The sequence below is a fragment of the Gadus macrocephalus genome, chromosome 19, assembly GCF_031168955.1.
Source record: "Gadus macrocephalus chromosome 19, ASM3116895v1".
Classification (NCBI taxonomy): Eukaryota; Metazoa; Chordata; class Actinopteri; order Gadiformes; family Gadidae; genus Gadus; species Gadus macrocephalus.
Genome location: NC_082400.1, coordinates 6,582,891 through 6,603,930, shown reverse-complemented (window position 1 = coordinate 6,603,930; position 21,040 = coordinate 6,582,891). Strand labels below are relative to the sequence as shown.

The following is a 21,040-nucleotide window of genomic DNA, read 5'->3' as shown; positions in this document are numbered from 1 at the left end:
ATGGCTCATTGATTAGAGTGGAACCTATCTGCTGCGGTGACCGCGGCCAAGACGTGCCGCAGCCGTAACGTTGCCGTAACGCGTCCGGTGGAATCAGGCCTTTAGGCGTAGGGAGGCGGCCCTCTCGTCTACCGGGGTAAACTCCAACACTGCGGCGCTCAGCCGGGGATTTAAGTGTGAAACAAACTTCCGCTGTGGACTTTCTAAATAAAATACACAAAAAAAATGTTTGTTGCAGTCCCAAGTTTGACAGGAATTTAACATTAAAGCCAAGTTATTATTTACACTGTTACACATGCAGCAGGGATTTAATCTACTTCATGTTAAATATATATTTTAATAAATGCCGCCAACTATAGCAACACAAAAAAGTCATTTCTTGGGGTAGACAAAGGTGAGGAAAGTCTGCCCCCTCGTGTCTACACCGTGTGCTTCAGGTTAAAGTTTTATTTTTAATGATTATATTCATTTCAGAATTTACACATATTATTTCCTCTTTTTTTTTTCGAGTATAATAAAAACAAACAGAGTTGTGGGGCTATTTGTTAAACCCCCGTATACCCAACTGTTTAGACACGTCAATCAAAACACTGTCCCGCCCTTTCACACTGATGCCAGCCAATCACTGCTCGTCTTCGGCGTCATGCTTTTGTTTCGCTCACACTAGTTTTGCGCCAGCTAAATCAGTGCCCCACTATAAAGTATAATAATTAGCTCGGTCATAGCCGCGACTTTGTTGTTACTTGTGAACGTAGCGCTGTTTGGACGTCGAAAGGCTGGATTCAAGCACGCCGAGCTTTAGAGGGGTTGTTTTTATACAGAATTGTCGTTGGCTATCCGTTGTGAGAGATAGTGGTAGACTGATGACTTTGGGAACTGATGAAAGAGATCTCCTCTCAACAAGTGATCCCGCATCTCGTCGTGTTACTGATGCTGTGGTTCAAATCTGGCGACAAACTACTGCAAACGATCGCGTACACCCGGGAAAGTGAAGTTATTGCACAACGTCTCCGTCCGCCGCTCCGACCTGCGACTCAACGCTTTGGTTTGGTTTGCGTGTCTGTGGTCGCTTGGTGACCCGGGGGTTGGTCTAGCTAGCGAGTGTGTGTATGTGTGTGCGCGCCCTTGCGCGCGCGCATTTGTGTGTGTGTGTGTTCTCAAGGCAACGGGTCGCTGCAGCTGTGCAGTCGACCGATCTGAAATCTCCAGAAAATCACTTCTGCATTCATAAATAAATACATCTGCATAACACGGTGAGTTGTCCACATGTGTCGACGAGTTAGATGAATCCCTGTTTATGTTTTATTGGCGTTACTCTGTGCTTCTTGTTTCTCTTACAGGTGTGTGTGTGTGTGTGTGTGTGTGTGTGTGTGTGTGTGTGTGTGTGTGTGTGTGTGTGTGTGTGTGTGTGTGTGTGTGTGTGTGTGTGTGTGTGTGTGTGTGTGTGTGTGTGTGTGTGTGTGTGTGTTTGATTTTTCTCGACCTCTTGGCTAGGGACCTGGAGTTTGTGTAAGATACATTTAAAAACAAGGCATTTCTGAAAAGAGGGTACACTCTTATGTTTTTAAGAGTGTTGGGTTTATATTGTAACAGCAAAATAATTACAGCCGCTTGTTACTCACGGGCAGGATGTAGTTGTATGGCTACTGTTGTTATTATTTACACTTACTGCACTGCTTTCTGTGATTAAGTCCTTGCCTTTCTCCATTGTTGAACAGAGTACCTGTTATTGCTTGGTTAGTATACCCGTCTAGAATCCTTTGTAATTCAGGCATGGTGAGTTCTCCAGGTATGTAGGTGACTCAATAGCCTACTTCAACTGGTGCGAAGCAAAGCCTCCTTTTGGCTCTTGTTAACGTTGTGTTTTGCAGACAAGTGACAGACAGGCACTTATCCTCCAGGTTATCTCCTTTTCTTTGCTCACCGCCTGACCTCTGGACAACATCTTTCTCATTTTTCTACCTCTGATTTGTATTTTACTGTCACTGTTACTAATGAGCTCTTTCGGTCTGACTTCACCTCCCAACCCCCAGCCACCTGTCAACCCCAGACACTGTGCTCGTCCTAAGCACAGCGCCTGGGGATAAGCCGTGTCTTTGGCCCCACGTCGTGTGGTATCGCGGCTAACCCTCTGTAGCCTACTGTACATGTAGTAGGCTTTAGCATGTAGCTTAATTCCCCCCATTGTCTCAGCGTTGACCCAAATCCCCTCTTGACTGCATGTACACAGAGAGTATGGACACAGCAACAGGTAGGCTGTCATCAGATATCTGTTATGGTCATGCTAGAGGAAGTCACTTTTCAAGGGTTTGGCAGAAGAAGAAACAATATGACGTTTGGACGTTTGTACTTAGTTGAACAATTGAACGTTGACTAAATACACAATTGTCTGCTGGTGAGACGTGTGGTATCAGGTCGTAGGTTGTGTGTTCATTCGTATAGTGAAGGTTGCTCTGTTCTGGTAATTCGTAGTTTGCTGTATGTTGTTCCAGTATTCGCTGAACAATAAACTATAGCGTAACAGTAGCGTATAGGCTACTAAACCCATACCTTTCTTTCAGCAAGATTCTCTGTGCTGTCAGCTAGTGTTATTTAGTTTGAATGCATGGTGGTCAGTCTGTCCAGTTTAATGAATACTGCTTTGGTTTGCCTATACATGGATGACTTACTAGTTTATACTGAGAGTGTGTGTGTGTGTGTGTGTGTTTGATTGAAGCTGGACGTGTGTGTGTGTGTGTGTGTGTGTGTGTGTGTGTGTGTGCACCTGAATGTGTCCTTGTGTGTTTAATCTAAATGTGTGTGTGTACTTGAATATGCATGCTAGTGTGTGGAGTAAGCTGTGTGAAGTATAAAGGTTTCTGCCTTCAGCAGGAGGTCTGCTTCCTGCCCTGGCTTGTGTGGGTGATGTGTGCCGTTGCTCAGCCGTGACAACGTGAGGGAAGGGCTGATAGACGTGGAATGTGGAATGAATAATATCGAATGTAATCACTTTCGATTCGTTTTTGAATTAGTTATGATAGTTCAATCCATCTGCCCTGTTTCAATGGTGCTGATAAATAAAGTCTTTGAAGCGCTTGAAGCACCTTCTTACCAACATAATGTATTACTTCTGTGTTAATACCTTAAAACAGTTATTATTTTACATGTTTATTTTTTGTACTGTTTGGACATGTTTCTTGTTCTGGCACTTGAATTATTCAGCATCCATTTACACATACCTACTGTACCATCTACTCCAGGAACCATAAGGAATCTGCTCCATCTGGACAGCAACGACCAAGAATTGAGTCTACATTATCCCGCCTCACTCTTCCAGCGGTGGCCTCTTACTGCCTGACTCGCCTTCCAACCAGTGGTCACTTGAGAGCCTTGGAGAGAGGGCAGGACACCGACCAGGAACGACGCTCAGAGTTCCTGTAAGGGGCTAGGTGCTAGCCCCTGTACCGGGCTAGAGACTAGCCCCTGTACCGGGCTAGAGACTAGCCCCTGTACCGGGCTAGAGACTAGCCCCTGTACCGGGCTAGAGGCTAGCGACTGTACCGGTCAAGGGGCTAGCGACTGTACCGGTCAAGGGGCTAGCGACTGTACCGGGCTAGGGGCTAGTGACTGTACCGGGCTAGGGGCTAGTGACTGTACCGGGCTAGGGGCTTGCACCTGTACCGGGCTAGGGGCTTGCACCTGTACCGGGCTAGGGGATAGCAACTGTGCTGGGCTAGGGGATAGCGACTGTGCCAGGCTAGTAGTGGGTTGGTTGGGGGGATCGGATCCTTTGGAAGGGGGACCTAGACCTAATGAGTTATGGAGTCGGGGAAGAACATGAGCAAAGCAGGGGTTTTGAACTGGACCCCCGCCCCACTGCGCACCTCTCCGCCCAGCTCCGCTACGTCTGAGGATGGATGGGAGGACGGAGTTGATGTAGATGGTTATTCTGTTGGTGGTGATGAGGAGGAGGAGGAGGAGGAGGAGGAGGAGGAGGAAGTAGAAGAGCTGAGGGCAGAGGACTTTGAGAGCCACATGGATGAGAACGGCATCATTGGGCTGCGAGACGCCCTGGAGGAGGTTGAACTCAGGGTGAAGGGAGACATTGAAGATGAGGGAGGAGGTGCTCGGTGTGCCCCCACTGGAGCCTGTGGTGGTCCAGAGGAGCCCTTTCCAGGTGCTTCCACCCCAGCCTACCCTGAAGAAGAACACATCTCACCTGCCGCAGTAACCAAACCTTCAGGGAGGACTGGCAGAAGCGAAAAGTGCCGAACACCCAAGAACACCTCCACGTCCTCCCCAAGCTGTCGCCCCAAACCTGCCTCTTCCCTGTCTCCTTCTCTTCCGTCTCTTCCTTCTCCTCCTTCACCGCTGCAGTCCAACGCGTATCCCCACCTGCACCACTACTCCTCGGAGGAGCTGGCTCAGTCCGTGGGCATCGAGGAAGAGACCCTGCCGGATGAAGACGTCTACTCGGAGAGCCTTCCGGAGTCCTGCTGCAGCTGCAGCAGCAGCCACCACATGAGCCATTCCCCCAAGCCTCATCGGTTACCGGACGTAGCAGCCAGGGATATGGGCCCTCAGCACGGCCTAAAGGTTAGTCTTGACCCGGCACTGACGGAATGGGAGGGGAGGCACAAACGGACCAAGGACATGCCTGAAACGTCACGAACCGAACGGCTCAAGAGGATGACATCTACTCCAAGAGAAATGCGCGCGTACTCTCCTGGAGCCTCTTCTTCTAGGCCCTCGAACCCTCCAGAACGACCTGCCTGGTCTATAAAGAAATACCAGGCAGCCCCACCAGAATGTCCACATGCCCTCTACGCTCCTCAAGGTGGGAGGATTGGTAGGAAGCCAAGAGAGAGATCCCGCGGGACCCTGCAGACGTTCGCCAGAAATAGAACTCCAGAACGGGAAGTCAGGTAAAATCCCTAATGGTGAAGTTAGGATAGTCCCCATGAACTCGGTCTACCTGTAGGCCTGCAAGGGTAAGATGTCCGATCCATATATTTTCTCATGAATGTTATTTACCTGTGTGGCGCTGTAGAGTGCTCTTGTATGTGTCTAAATAGCTACATACCTGTTTCCAGTTGGATATCTTCATTCCACCCCAATACAGGCTTCTTATAGTACTTTTAGCCTTCAATCTAAAACTAAACCTGTGCTCTTGCATTCGGTTCCATCACTGCAAGGTAACAGATTGAAGTCATCATCTCAATTGTATTTGTCTCTGTTTGGCAGGAGAGAAGCTCCGAGCTTCCGTACGCCAGACTTCTCCAAGGTGGAACCAAAGGTCTACTTCCCCAAGAGCGGCTATGAGCCCCCCAAGAGCCGCAAGTCCTGCAGGGTCAGTCTGTCCCCCGAGCCCACCCTGGTCTTCAAGTCCCCCGCGGACATCGCCAAAGAGATCCTCTTCAGCAGCACGGACGCACCTCCCTCTCCACCTCCTTCTCCGTCGGCACCGGAGCAGAACTCCACCATCTCCATCGTCCCAGAGGACTTCAGGTGCCCTCAGCGGGCCACCCGACTGGTTGAGCAGCTTCAGGTAACTGGGGGGGTTTTCTGGGTAAAACCTGGAAAGAACGGTGGGCAGGCTAACGTCGAAGCTATGCTAAACTGACTCATCTCTACCCTCAGCCATTAATGTTGAGTAGTACTTGAGTAATACTTTTGGACTTAATGGAGCAATAAGGTTATGCAGGTTAATTGACTGGTTCTTAAGTCCCTATTAATTAGCCATGTTCTTCCCTGCTTTGACCCGTTGAAGAGCCCAATATTATTTTAATGATGTAAATGGAGATTAAGTGAGATTTAATTCGAAAAGACCTCGTGTGCCTTGTACAGCGTCTGAGATATTTATTTCAATGCCTTGGCTTGATTGTTCATACATCTGCTGGTCTTATATGCAATTATTAAATTGGATAAGATTAAACTTCATTGTCATTCCACAAGAATAAGTACTCGAAAATGAAATGCAGTTAAGCGTCTAACCAGAAGTGCAAGAGCGCATTCATAAAACGAGAATGAGGCACTTGGCAGTATAATATATGTGAATATTAATATTCAATAAACAAGTGCAATTATAAAGCTCTAGCGCACGCACACATCAGTGGCTGTTTTTTATTTTTTTTTGCTACTGCTTTCCATGAAAAGTTATCTATTCGATTGCCTTGCTAATGTTTTTCAAGTAGTTTAGGCATTTTAATTAATGCCCAAAGTGTTGGTCTCCTCTCTTCTCCATCTCCTGTTTGGGTTGGTTCTCCCTCTTCTAGCTCTGCACTTGTTCCCCCTCCCCTTCTGACCACCAGTGGGTCCAGGCCCAGTGTTCCTCTAATGGGTCCAGGCCCAGTGTTCCTCTAATGGGTCCAGGCCCAGTGTTCCTCTAATGGGTCCAGGCCCAGTGTTCCTCTAATGGGTCCAGGCCCAGTGTTCCTCTAATGGGTCCAGGCCCAGTGCTCCTCTAATGGGTCCAGGCCCAGTGTTCCTCTAATGGGTCCAGGCCCAGTGTTCCTCTAATGGGTCCAGGCCCAGTGTTCCTCTAATGGGTCCAGGCCCAGTGCTCCTCTAATGGGTCCAGGCCCAGTGTTCCTCTAATGGGTCCAGGCCCAGTGCTCCTCTGACGCTCCTCTAACCCCCCCCCCCCCCCCCCTCTTAGGAGGACTACAACACCCTGCTGACCAGGTTCGCTGAGGCGGAGAACACCATCGACCGCCTGCGTCTCAGAGCCAAGGTAGTGAGCCCGGGACACGCTCCCTAATGCATCCCTGACACACCTCCACCCCTGCTGTGTGGCAGAGAGGTGGAAAAAAAGCGCACCCTTAGCTGGGGTTGTTATCGTTAAGCCATCACTGTTGTGGACGTATTGAGGATATATATAACGATTGCACATGGTGGTTTTTGAGAAGGAAAAAATGAAATGGTTTTGATAAAATGGCTCCAGGAACTCTGGGAGGTGAGGTTGAAGGCAGGGAAGTGAATCGGCACAAACAAAATAGCATTTAATGTGTGGGTGTAAGCATGAATTATGATTAAATTATTCACTAAATCATGAGTCATCGCTGCCCTCGTGCACGGCTCTACTGCGATGTGCACGTTTGGCGCCCTTCTGAGATCCTTAAGCTCTGCACAGAGAGTGCATGAAGCGCACGTCCACACTATTGGCCATTATAGCCAAACGACCTGGACCGGTGGACCTAGGGCTGCACCACTCCACACTATTCCTCCATTAGTACTAATTAACCCCAGATTACCCCGAGTGCTCGGTCCCCACCACAGCCATCTGTCTCCTCTCAGACCCCCCCCCCACCACCACCACCACCACCACCACCACCACCACCACCACCTCCACACAACCCGTACCACCCCCCCCCCCCAACCCTTATCCGGTTGGTGCTAAAGCACGTGGGCCCAGTAATGTCTGCTCAGCAGTACAGGGAAACACTCTCTAAAGTCGATGATCGATGTGTTTTTAAGAAGACGGAAGCATTGTTGCTGTTTTTGTTTTTTTTGTCATTTGCCGAAAAAAATAATTCTAAAGGATCCTTGGAGGGAAACTCCTATGGTATAATGCTGATGAAAAATCGATTATAACATTTAACATGATGAATGCGTCGTAAATATACAATTATCTTCTTTAATTGTGTTTGGAAAGGAAAATGTATTTCCCAGGAGACGAGGGGTTAAGTCAAGGTTCCCACTCTTGTCCTTGTTTCAAAGTGAGTCCCTTGGTCCCCTTCTCTTTAATGACTGTAATGTTCTCTCTGGTGTGATGACGTTATGCACCGATGACGTACAGAGGTAGGGTGGGTGGTGGGGGGGTACGTTCCGAAAGCAACATCGGGTTCACCGGGTTCATTACTAAGGTCTGACATGGACCGATCTGAAGTGGGCGACCTCATGCAGCTTGACATAATTTAGATTAGTGAATTGAAGCTACCAGCTAAAAGCATGTGAAAAACATAGCTTAATGCATAATTTATGCTAGCTATTTTACGCTGTATCACTGCCATTATGGCATCTATGGTGAAATGCTTTTCTCGCACTGACACTTGTCAGATTTTCTAAATTCTATGTTACCATAAGCGTAGTGCCACACCAATTTAGAGGACTGCAATTAAAATGGACGTAGGCTTTTCTTTTTTTAATTCAACTAGTAGTAGTTTATTGACACATACAATCTATTTATGAAACACAACCTTCTAAAACCATATTTATAAATCCGTTACTGAGTGCTGAACCATTCTGAAGGCTTAAATAATAGTATGTTGGTTCATTGGGAATGTTTATTATAATATATTTGCATTAAGTGATTAATAAACCAGTTCAATCAAGTGCTCGACACCTTCTGACTATCTCGGCCAGCGTGAGGTCAACTTAGATTTACTTGCTGTCGAACTAGCATATATCAGAACCTCCCTTTCACCTTGACTACAGTGGCAAGAGCATGTGTGTTCACGTGTGTGTGCATGTTAACAGTACCCATAGATATCTGCTGCAATATATATGTTCAGAATTAGGATATCACTCCATTATCTAGTAGTTAACATTTAGTTAAACATCAGTTAACATTTTGCACTTCCACATGATGACTATATTACTATATTTTCTACAATGTCTCTCAATAAATCAACATATTGCTACTTTACATACAGGGATTTTTTTAAAACTTTTTTTTTATCATATTCTATCCCCAATGATAAAATCTCGCACTATCTCTCATGCTAACGTAAATATCTTCTGAAGAGGATATAGCTACCCCTGTAGCTACAACTTCAGCCATGAGAGGCTGCTACAGTCTGGCAGAAGAGAAAAAAGGTGGGATCCCGCCCCCTGCACTTCCTGGTTTCCTGCTCAGGCTCTGTGCCGCCTCCCCCCCGGAGTTGTGCTCTAACGTAGCAGGATCGCTGGATCCCAGACCTGGGATGTGATATCTCTTTCAAAGTGTTTCATGTGAGTGTAAAGGTATCAGAACTTATCTGTGCATGCTGCTGTCTCACCCATCCAGGTGAACCTGTACTCCGACCCTAAACGACCCGACCAGAGCTTCAAATCCAGGATGACCCAGGAGGGGTTAAAGGTCATGACCCTGAGCTTCCCCCATGCCCAGAGAGCAGTGATGGGGTCCCACTCAGGACACCAGAACAGACTGGAGCAGACTCAACGTAACGCCTTTTATAATCAACCAACATTCCAATGTGTCCGGTTTTGACCTGAATCTTTTAAGTTATGTAGTCATCTTAGTTCTCTCAAGCAGTGTTTAAGAACATCTTTTTGATTTGCTAAGATAATTGGTTATACATCCCCACCACTTCTCTTTGTCTCCCTCCAGCGGCGGCCTCCCCTGGCCGTCCCTGCTCAGGGTCCTCCAGCTCCTCTAGGGGGAGCTGTGGGTCAACAAAGAGCCCCTCCAAGACGCTCCGCACGCAGGCAAACAAGTTCCTACAGCAGGTACCTCCTTTAGTTTGGATACAATGCAGGGGAAACAGGACAAATATAAAGAGGATATTTAATATTAGAAGGACTTGATTTTTTTGTATTTTGTTTCCACACCAAAAAATTAAGGAAAGATGGTTTCTGTTTAGAATTTATTCATTGCAGTTAAGTTTAGGTGTGTGTGTGTGTGTGTGTGTGTGTGTGTGTGTGTGTGTGTGTGTGTGTGTGTGTGTGTGTGTGTGTGTGTGTGTGTGTGTGTGTGTGTGTGTGTGTGTGTGTGTGTGTGTGTGTGTGTGTGTGTGTGTGTGTGTGCATACAGGTGAAAAGATTTGAGGACCTCATAACGAGTGGGCAACTGGAACCGTTCGAGCGTTTGAAGGTAATGACCATGACAACTTCTCGTTCATAATCCTCTCATCAAGGCTTAACCAATAGGCAGCCTCCGAGGTTGACTCATTAGCTGTTATTGGTGTAGGGTCTCTCCCGGCTGGTGCAGGGGCTGGACCTTCTGGAGAGAGGTTACCTGGCAGCCCGGGACGAACGCAGACACCGTGGAGTGGCGGAAGTAAGACCCTTTGACCCCAACAGGTGAGTGTATCTGTGTTGTTGGGCTTGTGTCTGAAAGACCACATGAATGTAATTGTGTATCTAATCTGTGTATTGGTAACATTGGTGTGCGTTCATCGTAAATGCAGTTATATATTATTGTTTATGTGTTTGTCTTTGGGAATGTGTAGAGATGATGGTTATACTTAAACCAGCCATCATCCACACACACACTCCCACAGAGACCAAATAAAGTTTTACTGTATATATATATACTTTTTATGTTTCTAATTTGTGTGTGGTTGTGTGTTTGCGTATTTGTATGTCTGCTGCATGATCTGTGTGTGTATGCGAGTGTTTTTCTGATGCATGGTGTGTGTGTGTGTGTGTGTGTGTGTGTGTGTGTGTGTGTGTGTGTGTGTGTGTGTGTGTGTGTGTGTGTGTGTGTGTGTGTGTGTGTGTGTGTGTGTGTGTGTGTGTGTGTGTGTGTGTGTGTGTGTGTGTGTGTGTGTGTGTGTGCGCGTCAGGGAGCTGGAGGGGCTGATCTTCCAGTGTGGGACGTGTGTGGAGGAGATCAGGGAGCTGTCAGAGCAGCAGCAGTACTCCTCCATGGCACCTCCTCGTCCCAGCTCTGGATCCCTGATGAGTGAGCCCACGGAGCCCCGGTCCCAACCCCAGGTACACACACACACACACACACACACACACACACACACACACACACACACACACACACACACACACACACACACACACACACACACACACACACCTCCTCACCCAGGTTCACATTCATAATCACACAAACACACTGCTCCCCAAACTAAACACACACACACACACTTTTTAGGTTTTATTGGTACAATGAACAGGTGACAGGTGGCTTTGATTTCCTCACCTTTTGAACTCCCTTGTACAGCATATTGATATTAAATATATATGCTCCTTTCAGGCTTGATACAGCGTGCTAGGAAGGGCCCTTTGTCCCCGGTTTATCGCTGCGGCCTCAGCCAGCTGTATGTGTCGAGCCCTAAACCCCAGTTACAACCCTCAGCCCTCTGAGCCCCCCGGCTGACCCTGCTGTGTTCCCTGTTCCGGTTCTGTCCCCAGAGCCCCGGGGTCCTGCTGCCTGGGGACGCGGGGCCCCTGCTGGGGGCCGGGGGGGGGCTGAGCTGCACCAGCGGGGAGAGTGGAGGGGAGAGTGAGGAGCGTCTCCTCCTCCAGCCCTTCAGGATGGACGAGATGGACCTCAGCTCTTTGAGGGGCAGGTAATGCATCACACCAAATCAGAATAGAGATTAAAACTGAATATAAATTAATTATTAATGAATCATTATTCTTTTATCTTGGTCATTTCGGCAATGACAGCAAATGTAATGTGAATATTAATAAGTGACCAATAAACTAGTTAAAGGGTGTGACTATTAGAAAGGTTCTCATTACTTACTGTGTGCTAGCTTCCAGAGCTACCAGGAGCTTCCTACCCCGGCCGAGGTCCAGAACGAGGGGGCCCGGCGCTCTCCCAGGGGCCCCAGGCTGCCTCAGGACCCAGGGGGGCCCAGAGAGGCTGGAGGAGCCCATAGGGGACCCACCCAGAGGTTAGTCCCAAGGGCCAGCTGTCCCAAGGGCCCAGTCTCTGTTCTGTGGGGCCCGGTCCCTCGTATCGTACCTGAGCGGGACAAAGTCAGGGACAACTTTACAATGATTGAATGAATAACTTCTATCTATACATAAATATATATATGGTATATTTAGTTTTAACTATTACAATCCTATTACTAATACTATAATTCTAGTGTTTTTATTTTATAACCTTATTGCTGTGGCTGTGTCTGCGTGTCTGAAAAGCACTTTGGTTTTCATGATAAGAAGAAACCGAGGCAGTATAAATTTAGCCTTTTAGTTGGCTTGGCAACAGGGGTAAAGAAGGAGGTGATATTAAGTACATGTAGCCTCACATTTACAAACCCACTAACATGCACACACATACACACGCAAACACACCTTCACTCACGTGCACATTGCATGCACATCTATACTCGCATGCACAAACACAAAAACACACACACCTCACATAAGAGATGGGATCATTTTGACCATTTTTTTAGATTTTGATTGTTGGGGTCAGGATTCATTTCAATGTCGATTATCGTTTCAAAAACGATTCCAGACTATAAACAGATTATTGGTGCAGTACATAGCGGTTCGGCTTTCAGGATCTACTCCAGTGTGTGCCAAGAAAGGCAGTGTGGCAGATTATGGCATGAAAGCTGATAAGTGTGTGCATGAAATAACCAGTATGAAGGTTTTAAATTTGAAGAAAATGTATGATTGATATCAACTGATTCCAATTATCTGACACACAAAGGCAAACCTGAGACATACCTAAAATTGCGAATGGATTCTTCCTTGAATCGATTTCTTTCCCCCCATCTCTAATGCTCATACACATGAATACACCTTCACCCACTAACTCACTCACCCACACTCCGTCCCCCTCTTCTGCTGACAGAGACTCCGCCTCCTCCGACGACAGGGCCACGCCCACCAAGCCGGGCACCAGCCAATCGGATCGTCCGTCTCTCAACGGGGCCGAGCGCTCCCAAGACCGGTCTCCTCCGGTTCCCTCCGCACGGCCCTCCGGTCAGCAGGAGCAGCAGCAGGAGCAGCAGCCTCCAGACCTCCAGGCCAGGGGGCGGAGGGTGGGCCGCTGCCCCAGCAGCAGCCTCACCAGCCTGGGGGAGAGCGGAGAGTGGGAGGCCAAGAGCTCCAGGCTGGGGGGGGCGTCCAGGGGGGTGATGTCTCAGGTGGGGGGGGGGGGGGGGGGGGGGGGGTGATGATGGGGTGACGATGACACTGCTTATTAGAGAAACTAGTCTTAACCCTTCACCTCTGATTAACCAACGCACACACGCACACTCACACACAAACCCTCTCACATGCATTGCTTTTACACACATACAGATCCACGTACATATGCATACATTTGCACCTGCCCATACACACCTACACACATGCACACACGTACATACAGTCACACAAACACAATGACATACACCTAAACACAACCCCCACAAACACACACACACACACACATTTACACTAAATCCTTTGCACATAGTCTCACACACATGCGCACAAAGAAGCGTTTTGGAGTTCCCCTCATCATGGATCTAATTGGATGAGACAGGGTGTAGTAGTAGTGCATCCACCCACAGTGTCTGGGGTCTGCCCTGACTACAGCTTAACCCCACCCATAACACACCCGCACACTGTCGTGTCCATCTCAGCGTGTTGTCTAACTAAACACCCCCTGTGTATACGTTTCCTACCGGCCGTGTGTCATATGTCTGTGTCTAGGATGGGATCGTATCTCCAGAGACCGACAGTGGCTTTGTGGGCTCCGACGGCACTCCAGCTGCAGCCATCAGTCCTCTCCACCAGAGGGCGCCAGAGAGGTACCTCCCCAGGCCACCGTCCCCTCACGTTCATTACATCGAGCAGGCTGTAAATCAGACCACAGCCGCCCCCAAGCCCGACAAAACACACACCCTCCTCTCTGCGTCAGTGGTGCAAGCACGCACACAGACTCGCACACACACATCACTAAGCTCCACGCCCGTATGAACTGATATGTGTGTGTGTGTTTCCATCACGTCTTCCCTGATAACAGCGTTAGCCATGCTCTCATGTTGGAGAATGAAAACACTGTGTTATCTGTGTGTTTCCGGCCTTTGTCTCTGATTTCCTTTCCCTCCTACTCTTGCTTCTTCGTCTCCTCTTCCTCATCCTCCTTCCATTCCTTATTCTCCTCCTGCTTCTCCTTTTCCTTCTAATCCTCCTTCCCCTCCTTCTCCTTCCCCTCCTTTTCTCTTTTCCTTCCTATTCCTCTCCTCTTCCTCTTCCTCCTCCTCCTCCTCCTCTTCCTCCTCCTCCTCCTCCTCCTCCTCCTCCTCTACCTCCTCCTCTACCTCCTCTCCCTCCTCCTCCTGCAGCCCCTCTCTCCCCCAGAACAGGATTCCGAAGAGGCAACGAAGCAACCTCTCGGTGCAGGTCACCCTCCCCCTCCCTGCTAGCGCCCCCCCCACCTCCTCCTCCTCCTCCTCCTCCTCCTCCTCCCCTCCTCAACCCGCTCCACAGGAGCACAGCAGCAGTGGAGGGGCCAGTCTAGGGAATAATGGCACCTCCAGGCGACCAATGAGAAACGGCCGACAGGAGAGGAGGCGGGACTTAACTGCCGGTGCCTCTCAGCGATTGGTGGGTCCGACGCCTCAGACCACGGCGGGCAGCGGGAGCAGTGATCCGAGTCTGGAGTCTGAACCCTGTGAGTGTGCTCATCTGCTGCTTCCACACCTGTACAGGACCAGGGTGGTCTGCGTATCAGTAGAGTAGAGCGCCTGTCGTTAGACATATCTGATGCAATCCTGGTGCAAAGTGGTAAACCCTTAAGGCTGCTGGAATGACCAAAATGTATACATTTTACATTATACAAATTTGCAAAAACGAAATTCTATGCCTCATTATATCCCTCTAACAAGATTATATTTTTATCATCCTTCAATTATTTCTTTGATATTCTTTGTATTTTATCTTCTAATATATTTTTGTGTAGTCTAATATTTAATAAAAGATAAGGATTTGTTCAGTGATAGTCTTTCCAGCGTGTTGAAAGGCGTCCACAGCCTCGCTCCTGCCTCCAACGGTTTTTCGTCCCTGCTGCTCTTCCTTATCTCCACTTCCTGTTTCCAGATTCCTAACGCTCAGCCGACCTTTCCTTCTATTTCCTATCAGCCCACTGTGTGTCAGAGTACGATGGCGAAGACGATGATGAAGGCCAACAAACCACAGGTTCCTCCGGCTCCCGGGGCGGCCACTCCCTCTCTTATCACCATGACGACCCCCACAATGCACCAGGCCCCGGAGGTCAGATGCCAGATCACAAGTGAGTGTCACCCTGCTAGCGCTATCCGGGAGAGGCTCTTGTTTGTGAAACCGTCCCCATGACGGCTGATGTCAATGCTGGGGCAGTCAACGCTACGGTTAGCATAGCATCGTTGTCGTGGCAATGGTTTCCACAACACAGAGCAGAATAGTTCCCCGGTGGGCCTTAGAGACCGTAGTCCATTCCTCTCTCCTGGACAGAGTCAGCCGATACCTCCTTCATGTGAGGCTGGTACTGGCTCCAGACTGGGGCTACACCACATAAAACCATCTTCAAATACTGCATGGGCTGTTAGGTAGTTGTTGTATTTAAAATATTGTGCCTGTGTTTCTGTGTTTTAGCTATTTTTTTGTGTTTCATTACGGTTTTGTCTTTAGATATCCCTGGTAACATTGTAATGTACAGCTACCAAAACTGCAGTCCTTCTTTAAATCTAAAATGATGCCATATAATATATTATGGTATATGTCACGTCATGACATGTCATGCTGTGAGTGCAGATTGTTCTCTGATACTTGGCATTCATGTTGGCCTATTTCTCTTCCCCCGCTGTGTTCTGTTACAGCGTGGTCCTAATAAATGTGATTTCATACCTGGAGGTATTTTTGGCATGCCGGGCTGCTGCACGAGTCAGCTCCGGGGTGGTAGTGTTTGGGACGGGACCAGAACTGGCCCTTCATTAGATGCAATGCTTTTTGGAATGCTGTGTAGCACTGAGCATGGATTTATGCACCGCTCCCGTCGGGTTATTAACGATAAGGCATATTATATTGAGTCTCCTGAAGGCGGGCTGCGGTGGACTTGATGTGGATATCAAACCTGAGCTGATGCAAGCATGTTTGTGGGCAGTCAAATTGCTGCAGAATTTGGATTTTGCACTTTTGCACTGGATTTTCCCCTTTTTGTATGCGTCTGTGTGTGTTTATACGTATGTGTACATGCACTGTGTGTGTTTGTGTGACTAAATGCATGCCTGTGGTTTTACTTGTTTGCGTTTGCGTGCATTTGTTGTGTGTGTATGTGTGCTTGCTTTTGTTTGTTGTTTTGTTGTCTGTTTACCCGTGTGTATGTTTCCTTGTATGTGTTTGTGTACGTTTGTTTGTGTGTATGTGTTTGTGTTTATATCCTCGCTAGTGAAAGTTGATGCGTAGATGTTAACGTGGGAGTGTGTGTGTGTGTGTGTGTGTTTGCTTGTGTTTGCATCCTCGCTACTGTATGTTTATGTGTATGTATGTTAACATGAGTGTGTGTGTGCGTGTGTGTGTGTGTGTGTGTGTGTGTGTGTGTGCGTGTGTGCAGCGTCAGTGAGGCGATGCAGGAGCTGCAGGCGGAGGTGACCCGGCTGAAGGAGAGGCTGGAGAGCAGCCTGAGAGCCAGACACACGGCCCACCCTGCCCTACCTACCAGCCCCCCCAGTCAGCCCCAGCCTACCAGAGCCTTCCCAGCAGCCCCCCAGCCCAGCACCTCCACCCCCCGCCTCAGGTCAGTGTTGACCCCCCAGTCCCCTCCTCATGTACCTTCATCATCACCTTCATCATTCCTCTGGCTTCTGTATAACACTACAACAACAACCACCTACTATTACAATTGATATCATTGTTGAGCAGAAACATTGGTCACACTTTACAATAACAGTACATTAATTAACAGACTTGGGTTCAAACCCGGAACCCGTTTGTCCAAAAGTCGTGCACAATGCACTCACCAGCTTGCCAGTATTTCGTGCGTCGTTTGGGTTGGGTCCAATGTCTCAATGCACGTGTTCCTCTGGTGTCAGCGCTGGCAGGAGCAGGGTGGATGGAGGAGGAGGAGGAGGGTGGAGGAGGACGGTGACAGAAGGAGCACGGGGAGAAGGCGGTGAGCCGGCGTGGAGGAGGCGGGCGTCCTCCGCGCCCACACAGAGGCCTCGGCAGGGAGGTGGGGAGGCTGGGCTGATGCTGCCAACGCTACACCTGCTCTCACTCACTCACTCACTCACTCACTCACTCACTACCTCACTCACTCACTCACTCACTCACTCACTCACTCACTCACTCACTACCTCACTACCTCACTCACTCACTCACTCACTCACTCACTCACTCACTCACTACCTCACTACCTCTCACTCTCACTCACTACCTCTCACTCTCACTCACTACCTCTCACTCTCACTCACTACCTCTCACTCTCACTCACTACCTCTCACTCTCACTCACTACCTCTCACTCTCACTCACTACCTCTCACTCTCACTCTGTGTTGACATGTGACACCAGAGAGGCGCTGTGTATCCAGTGACTGCCTTTCTTTGTCTCTTAAAGGGCTTCAACACCAGATATCATGTACTGGATGAATGTATGCTTATGCTTATTATCTTATGTCTATCCTATCGCTTCATTCCCAGGATGGATGAGGGTTATGAAATTGTGCGTTTAAAATGGTGGTTATAAAGCTGTAATCGATATAGCCCACGATGACCTTCACCGTAAAATATTTTGCGAGTACTCCATAGATCTCAGAATGAATGAATTGTTATAAAGCAATGTACCACCTATTGTGGATACTTGGCTTGATATCCTTCCTCTTGCCAATGAATACATCTGGTAACACAGAGGGACTCGCCTACATGTCATGACACATGCAGTTTGCTTCAAGACTGAACGACAGGGTCACGGTGACATTTTGGCCCAAGTGTGTTTGTCTGATGGTGGATGAAGTGGTTGAAATAACCCTTCAAAGTCCTCCCAACGTTCTGCTTTGTGTTTCCAGCAGCAGACCCAGAGAGGGGCCGCTCTGCACCTTCATCCCTCCCCCCAGACCGCCCGGCCTGGACCCCCGCACCGGACCCCCGTGAGACCCCTCGTAAGCCCCTCGATCGGGGACGAATGAGATGTTCACTTACTTAAAACCTGCAAACCACTCTGGTTTGCAGGTTACATTATTGACCATTTTGCGAGTCATTTAGAACATAAAATAAATTAAACGGATCTAGATATAACGTTATGCACACTTCATCAGTCGTATAGGACCGGGGTTTCTAACCCGTGGGTGGCATCCCCTAAGTGGCTCGTCGAGGGGGAACAGGTTGACCCCTCGAGCACCACAAAGAAAAAGAGCATTTCAAATATTCATCTTCCAGACATACTGCAACGTCTCTTCAGCATGCTATAAACCACAGAGGAGGATTCCCCTCGCTGCCTCGTGTCCACACAGACCTGTAGGGTCACCTCTGCTCTGCGTCCTCGTCGTTCATTCAGTTCCACTCCTCTCTCTGCGTTGCTCCACAGGGCCGCAGCCCGGCCGGTCTGGGTCCTCGGTACCGTCTGACGAGGGTCACTCCGCCCGGCAGCTCGGGCGCGCTGCACGTAAGAACGCCTCCATGTGTCCTTCTTCTGCCGGTTCGTACCGGCGCTCTTTGATGCAGTCACGGTGACGATTCAATCTAGGACATCTCAGTGCTGTTATTTTATCTGGAGTGTGGTTGTTCTTTGCGCTTTGCGCTCAACATCCCAATACTTGAGGAGGTGGACCCCTGGCCCTCGTCTCAAGTCTTTAAGGCCCAATCCCATTTCTACCCCTTACCCCTTCCCCTTCCCCCTCCCCCGTGGGGGAGGGGGAAGGGGAAGGGGTAAGGGGTAGAAATGGGATTGGGCCTAAGTCTTTGGTCGTGCTTTAGGTCTTGTTGTTACTGCTGTGGTTCCAGGGCCCGGGGGTGAGGCCCCTGGCGCTCCCCAGGTGTGTGCCGGGTGTGGCCCCTCAGAGCCCGCTGAGCGTGTGGCCCCTCCGACAGGTGAGCCCAGGACACAGGACACGACAGCAACACAACGCTTATTTAATGTACAACATCAGCATGTCTGCTAGGGAGCTTCTTCTTATGTGTGGTGATAATATTGTAAAACACTGCGTCAGAACGTGTGAGATAATTGGAGGTAGGACGCTAACTTGTTGACGATGTTCTTTCGAACAATTTGACCCAGTTTTGTATTTGCTTTATTCAATCGTTAACAGTGCACATGCAGGATCCGCGGCATGTCTCCAGAGGGCCCCAGCCCGCTGCAGGTGGGTTGGAGGGGGGGCCGGGAGGCCCCGGTCTGACCGCTCCGGCCCCCCCCCTCCTGGGCAGCCTGGGGCCGGTACACTGGTTACCAACGTGTCACCCAGCGCTGCTGTGAGTAGAGCCGCTCTGATTGATACATGACACGGTGCCCATCACATGACGGGTTGGTGTTATTCTGTTTATAGAGGAGCCCTGTGGCGGACGCTATTATCCTGAGGGTCTTACAATAAGGGAAATCATAATCATCAACAGTAGCATACAATAGCAACATAAAGTGCATTACCATTGGTGCCCCCCGTGGGAATCAGACACAGACACACTGGCAATGCGACGAACACAGCCACTTAAAGTACTAGATTGTAGTTTTGATTGTTTGGTATTTATGCGTTTATAGCTAGTTATAGCCCACAGTTCAACTCAAGCATAACGGTCATTCTAGCATAATGTATAAAGTAGTTCATATCTTCGAATGGAATTGGATGGGCATTAAGTCCACCTGCTAACTTCAGTGATCTTCTATCACTTAGGTTATGCCCGTGTGCCCTGACGACGCCGGACTCACGACACCCGTACATCCACGCACATAGCCTGGGCCGCGCTACCTCAGAGGTCGGGGGTCACGGGGAAGTGAGAAGGCACGCGAGTCGTCCGCTGATCGCTAAGCAACGGGACTCTCTGGGCTGCTCTCTGAACAAGGCCCTCCGGGCGGCCCGGGACATGAAGCTGACCTCCAGGCGCATGGCGCGCTCTCTGGCCTCAGGGCTGCACTACCAGGAAGCACTGTCTCAGTCCTGCATCTACTAGCTTCCTGCTAGTGCGCGGGTAGCTTTCTGCTAGGCTACTTCCAGCTGTCCTCCTGCATTCAGCAGCTTTCTGCTAACTTTTGACTAGTCTTCCCCAGTTCACTGTTCACTTTCTACTAGCCTTCTGCTAGCCTGCTGCTAGCTTTCTGCTAACCTTTAAATAGTCTTCCCCAGCTCACTGTTCACTTTCTAGTAGCTTTCTGCTAGCCTGCTATTAGCTTTCTGCTAACTATTAACTATTGTCTTCCCCAGTTTACTGTTCACTTTCTACCAGTCTTCTTCTAGCCTGCTGCTAGCTTTCTACCAGAATGCTGCTAGCTTTCCTATAGCCACTAGCTTTAAACCAGCATCTGGCTCATTTACTGCTTACCTTCTTCTAGTCTCCTGCTAGTTAGCTGCTAGAATTCTGCTAGCCTGTGACTAGCAAATGATAAAATAGGAACTGCTGCAGTTGTCAAGTCAAATAAAGCATTCATAACTACAAGAACCATTTATTGTTCTGCTGTAATGTTTATAATTGTTTTATTTGTGAAATGAGTTAAATATCTTACTTGGGATTATTCTTTATTATTATTATTATTATTATTTTACTGCATTATTACTGATTGTAATGATTTGGTAAATGAGACGATACTGGCTCACTGGAAGTGAGAAGTCAACTTCACTCATCCCAAAGTTTTCAACCTATACTTTTATGAAAGCATTAATGGGCTATGAAACTATTTTCTTAAAATATATTTTGAAATCAGAATTGTTTAAGTAGTTTGACATAGTTAGTTAAAAAGATGATGATTACGAAATGGGTAGGTTACTCATCACAGAATGTCTACAATATTTTAATTAAAGCATAGAATTTTAAACCTTTAAGTAAATAAAATTGAATAGCTGTTGATTTAATGTAACATTGTTTATTGTATTGGTACTTAGAGTTTATTTTGAGGTTTTAACATTGCGTGAATTTTCTACTTTTGTACCAAGTTTTGATCGTCTGTATATTTTTGCCTTTTCTAAATTTTTAGAATGAATGTCCTTGAAGTCCTTGAATAAATTGCAATTAAAATACAACAAACAGTATCTTGATTTATTCTTTAATTGAAGGGCCTCTATTTTACCGCTAGGTGTGGTATGAGAAGCCATATAAAAAAAATAATATAAAGTAGGCCTAAACCCCATATTTTCTTAAACTCGTAAACTTAGTTATTGTCATTAAGCCGTAAATACACATCGCTGGTCCTTGTTCTTAGGTAGCGTTGATCGGTCTGCTGCAGACCTGCGTGTGTTTTGTCCTTGCTTAGTA

At 48.2% G+C, this 21,040-nt stretch overlaps 1 protein-coding gene across 2 annotated transcripts; it reads left to right on the top strand.

The window, feature by feature from the left end:
* The first annotated feature begins 617 nt into the window (after positions 1-617).
* akna (AT-hook transcription factor) lies at positions 618-20,233 on the top strand. 2 transcript variants are annotated; one of them, XM_060037958.1, is made up of 22 exons: positions 618-1,253; positions 3,240-4,904; positions 5,224-5,527; positions 6,638-6,712; positions 8,987-9,143; positions 9,311-9,429; positions 9,734-9,793; positions 9,890-10,002; positions 10,488-10,638; positions 11,071-11,228; positions 11,418-11,558; positions 12,473-12,767; positions 13,321-13,418; positions 13,956-14,284; positions 14,752-14,902; positions 16,202-16,384; positions 16,680-16,819; positions 17,653-17,733; positions 18,171-18,248; positions 18,560-18,673; positions 18,892-19,051; positions 19,468-20,233. In XM_060037958.1, the coding sequence occupies exons 2-22, from the start codon at positions 3,799-3,801 to the stop codon at positions 19,742-19,744; spliced, it is 4,290 nt and encodes a 1,429-aa protein (XP_059893941.1). In that variant the 5' UTR covers positions 618-1,253; positions 3,240-3,798; the 3' UTR covers positions 19,745-20,233. The 2 variants fall into 2 exon arrangements, with proteins under 2 accessions (XP_059893941.1, XP_059893942.1); XM_060037959.1 differs by having other exon boundaries at positions 620-1,253; positions 16,680-16,822; positions 18,587-18,673.
* Positions 20,234-21,040: the final 807 nt, after the last annotated feature.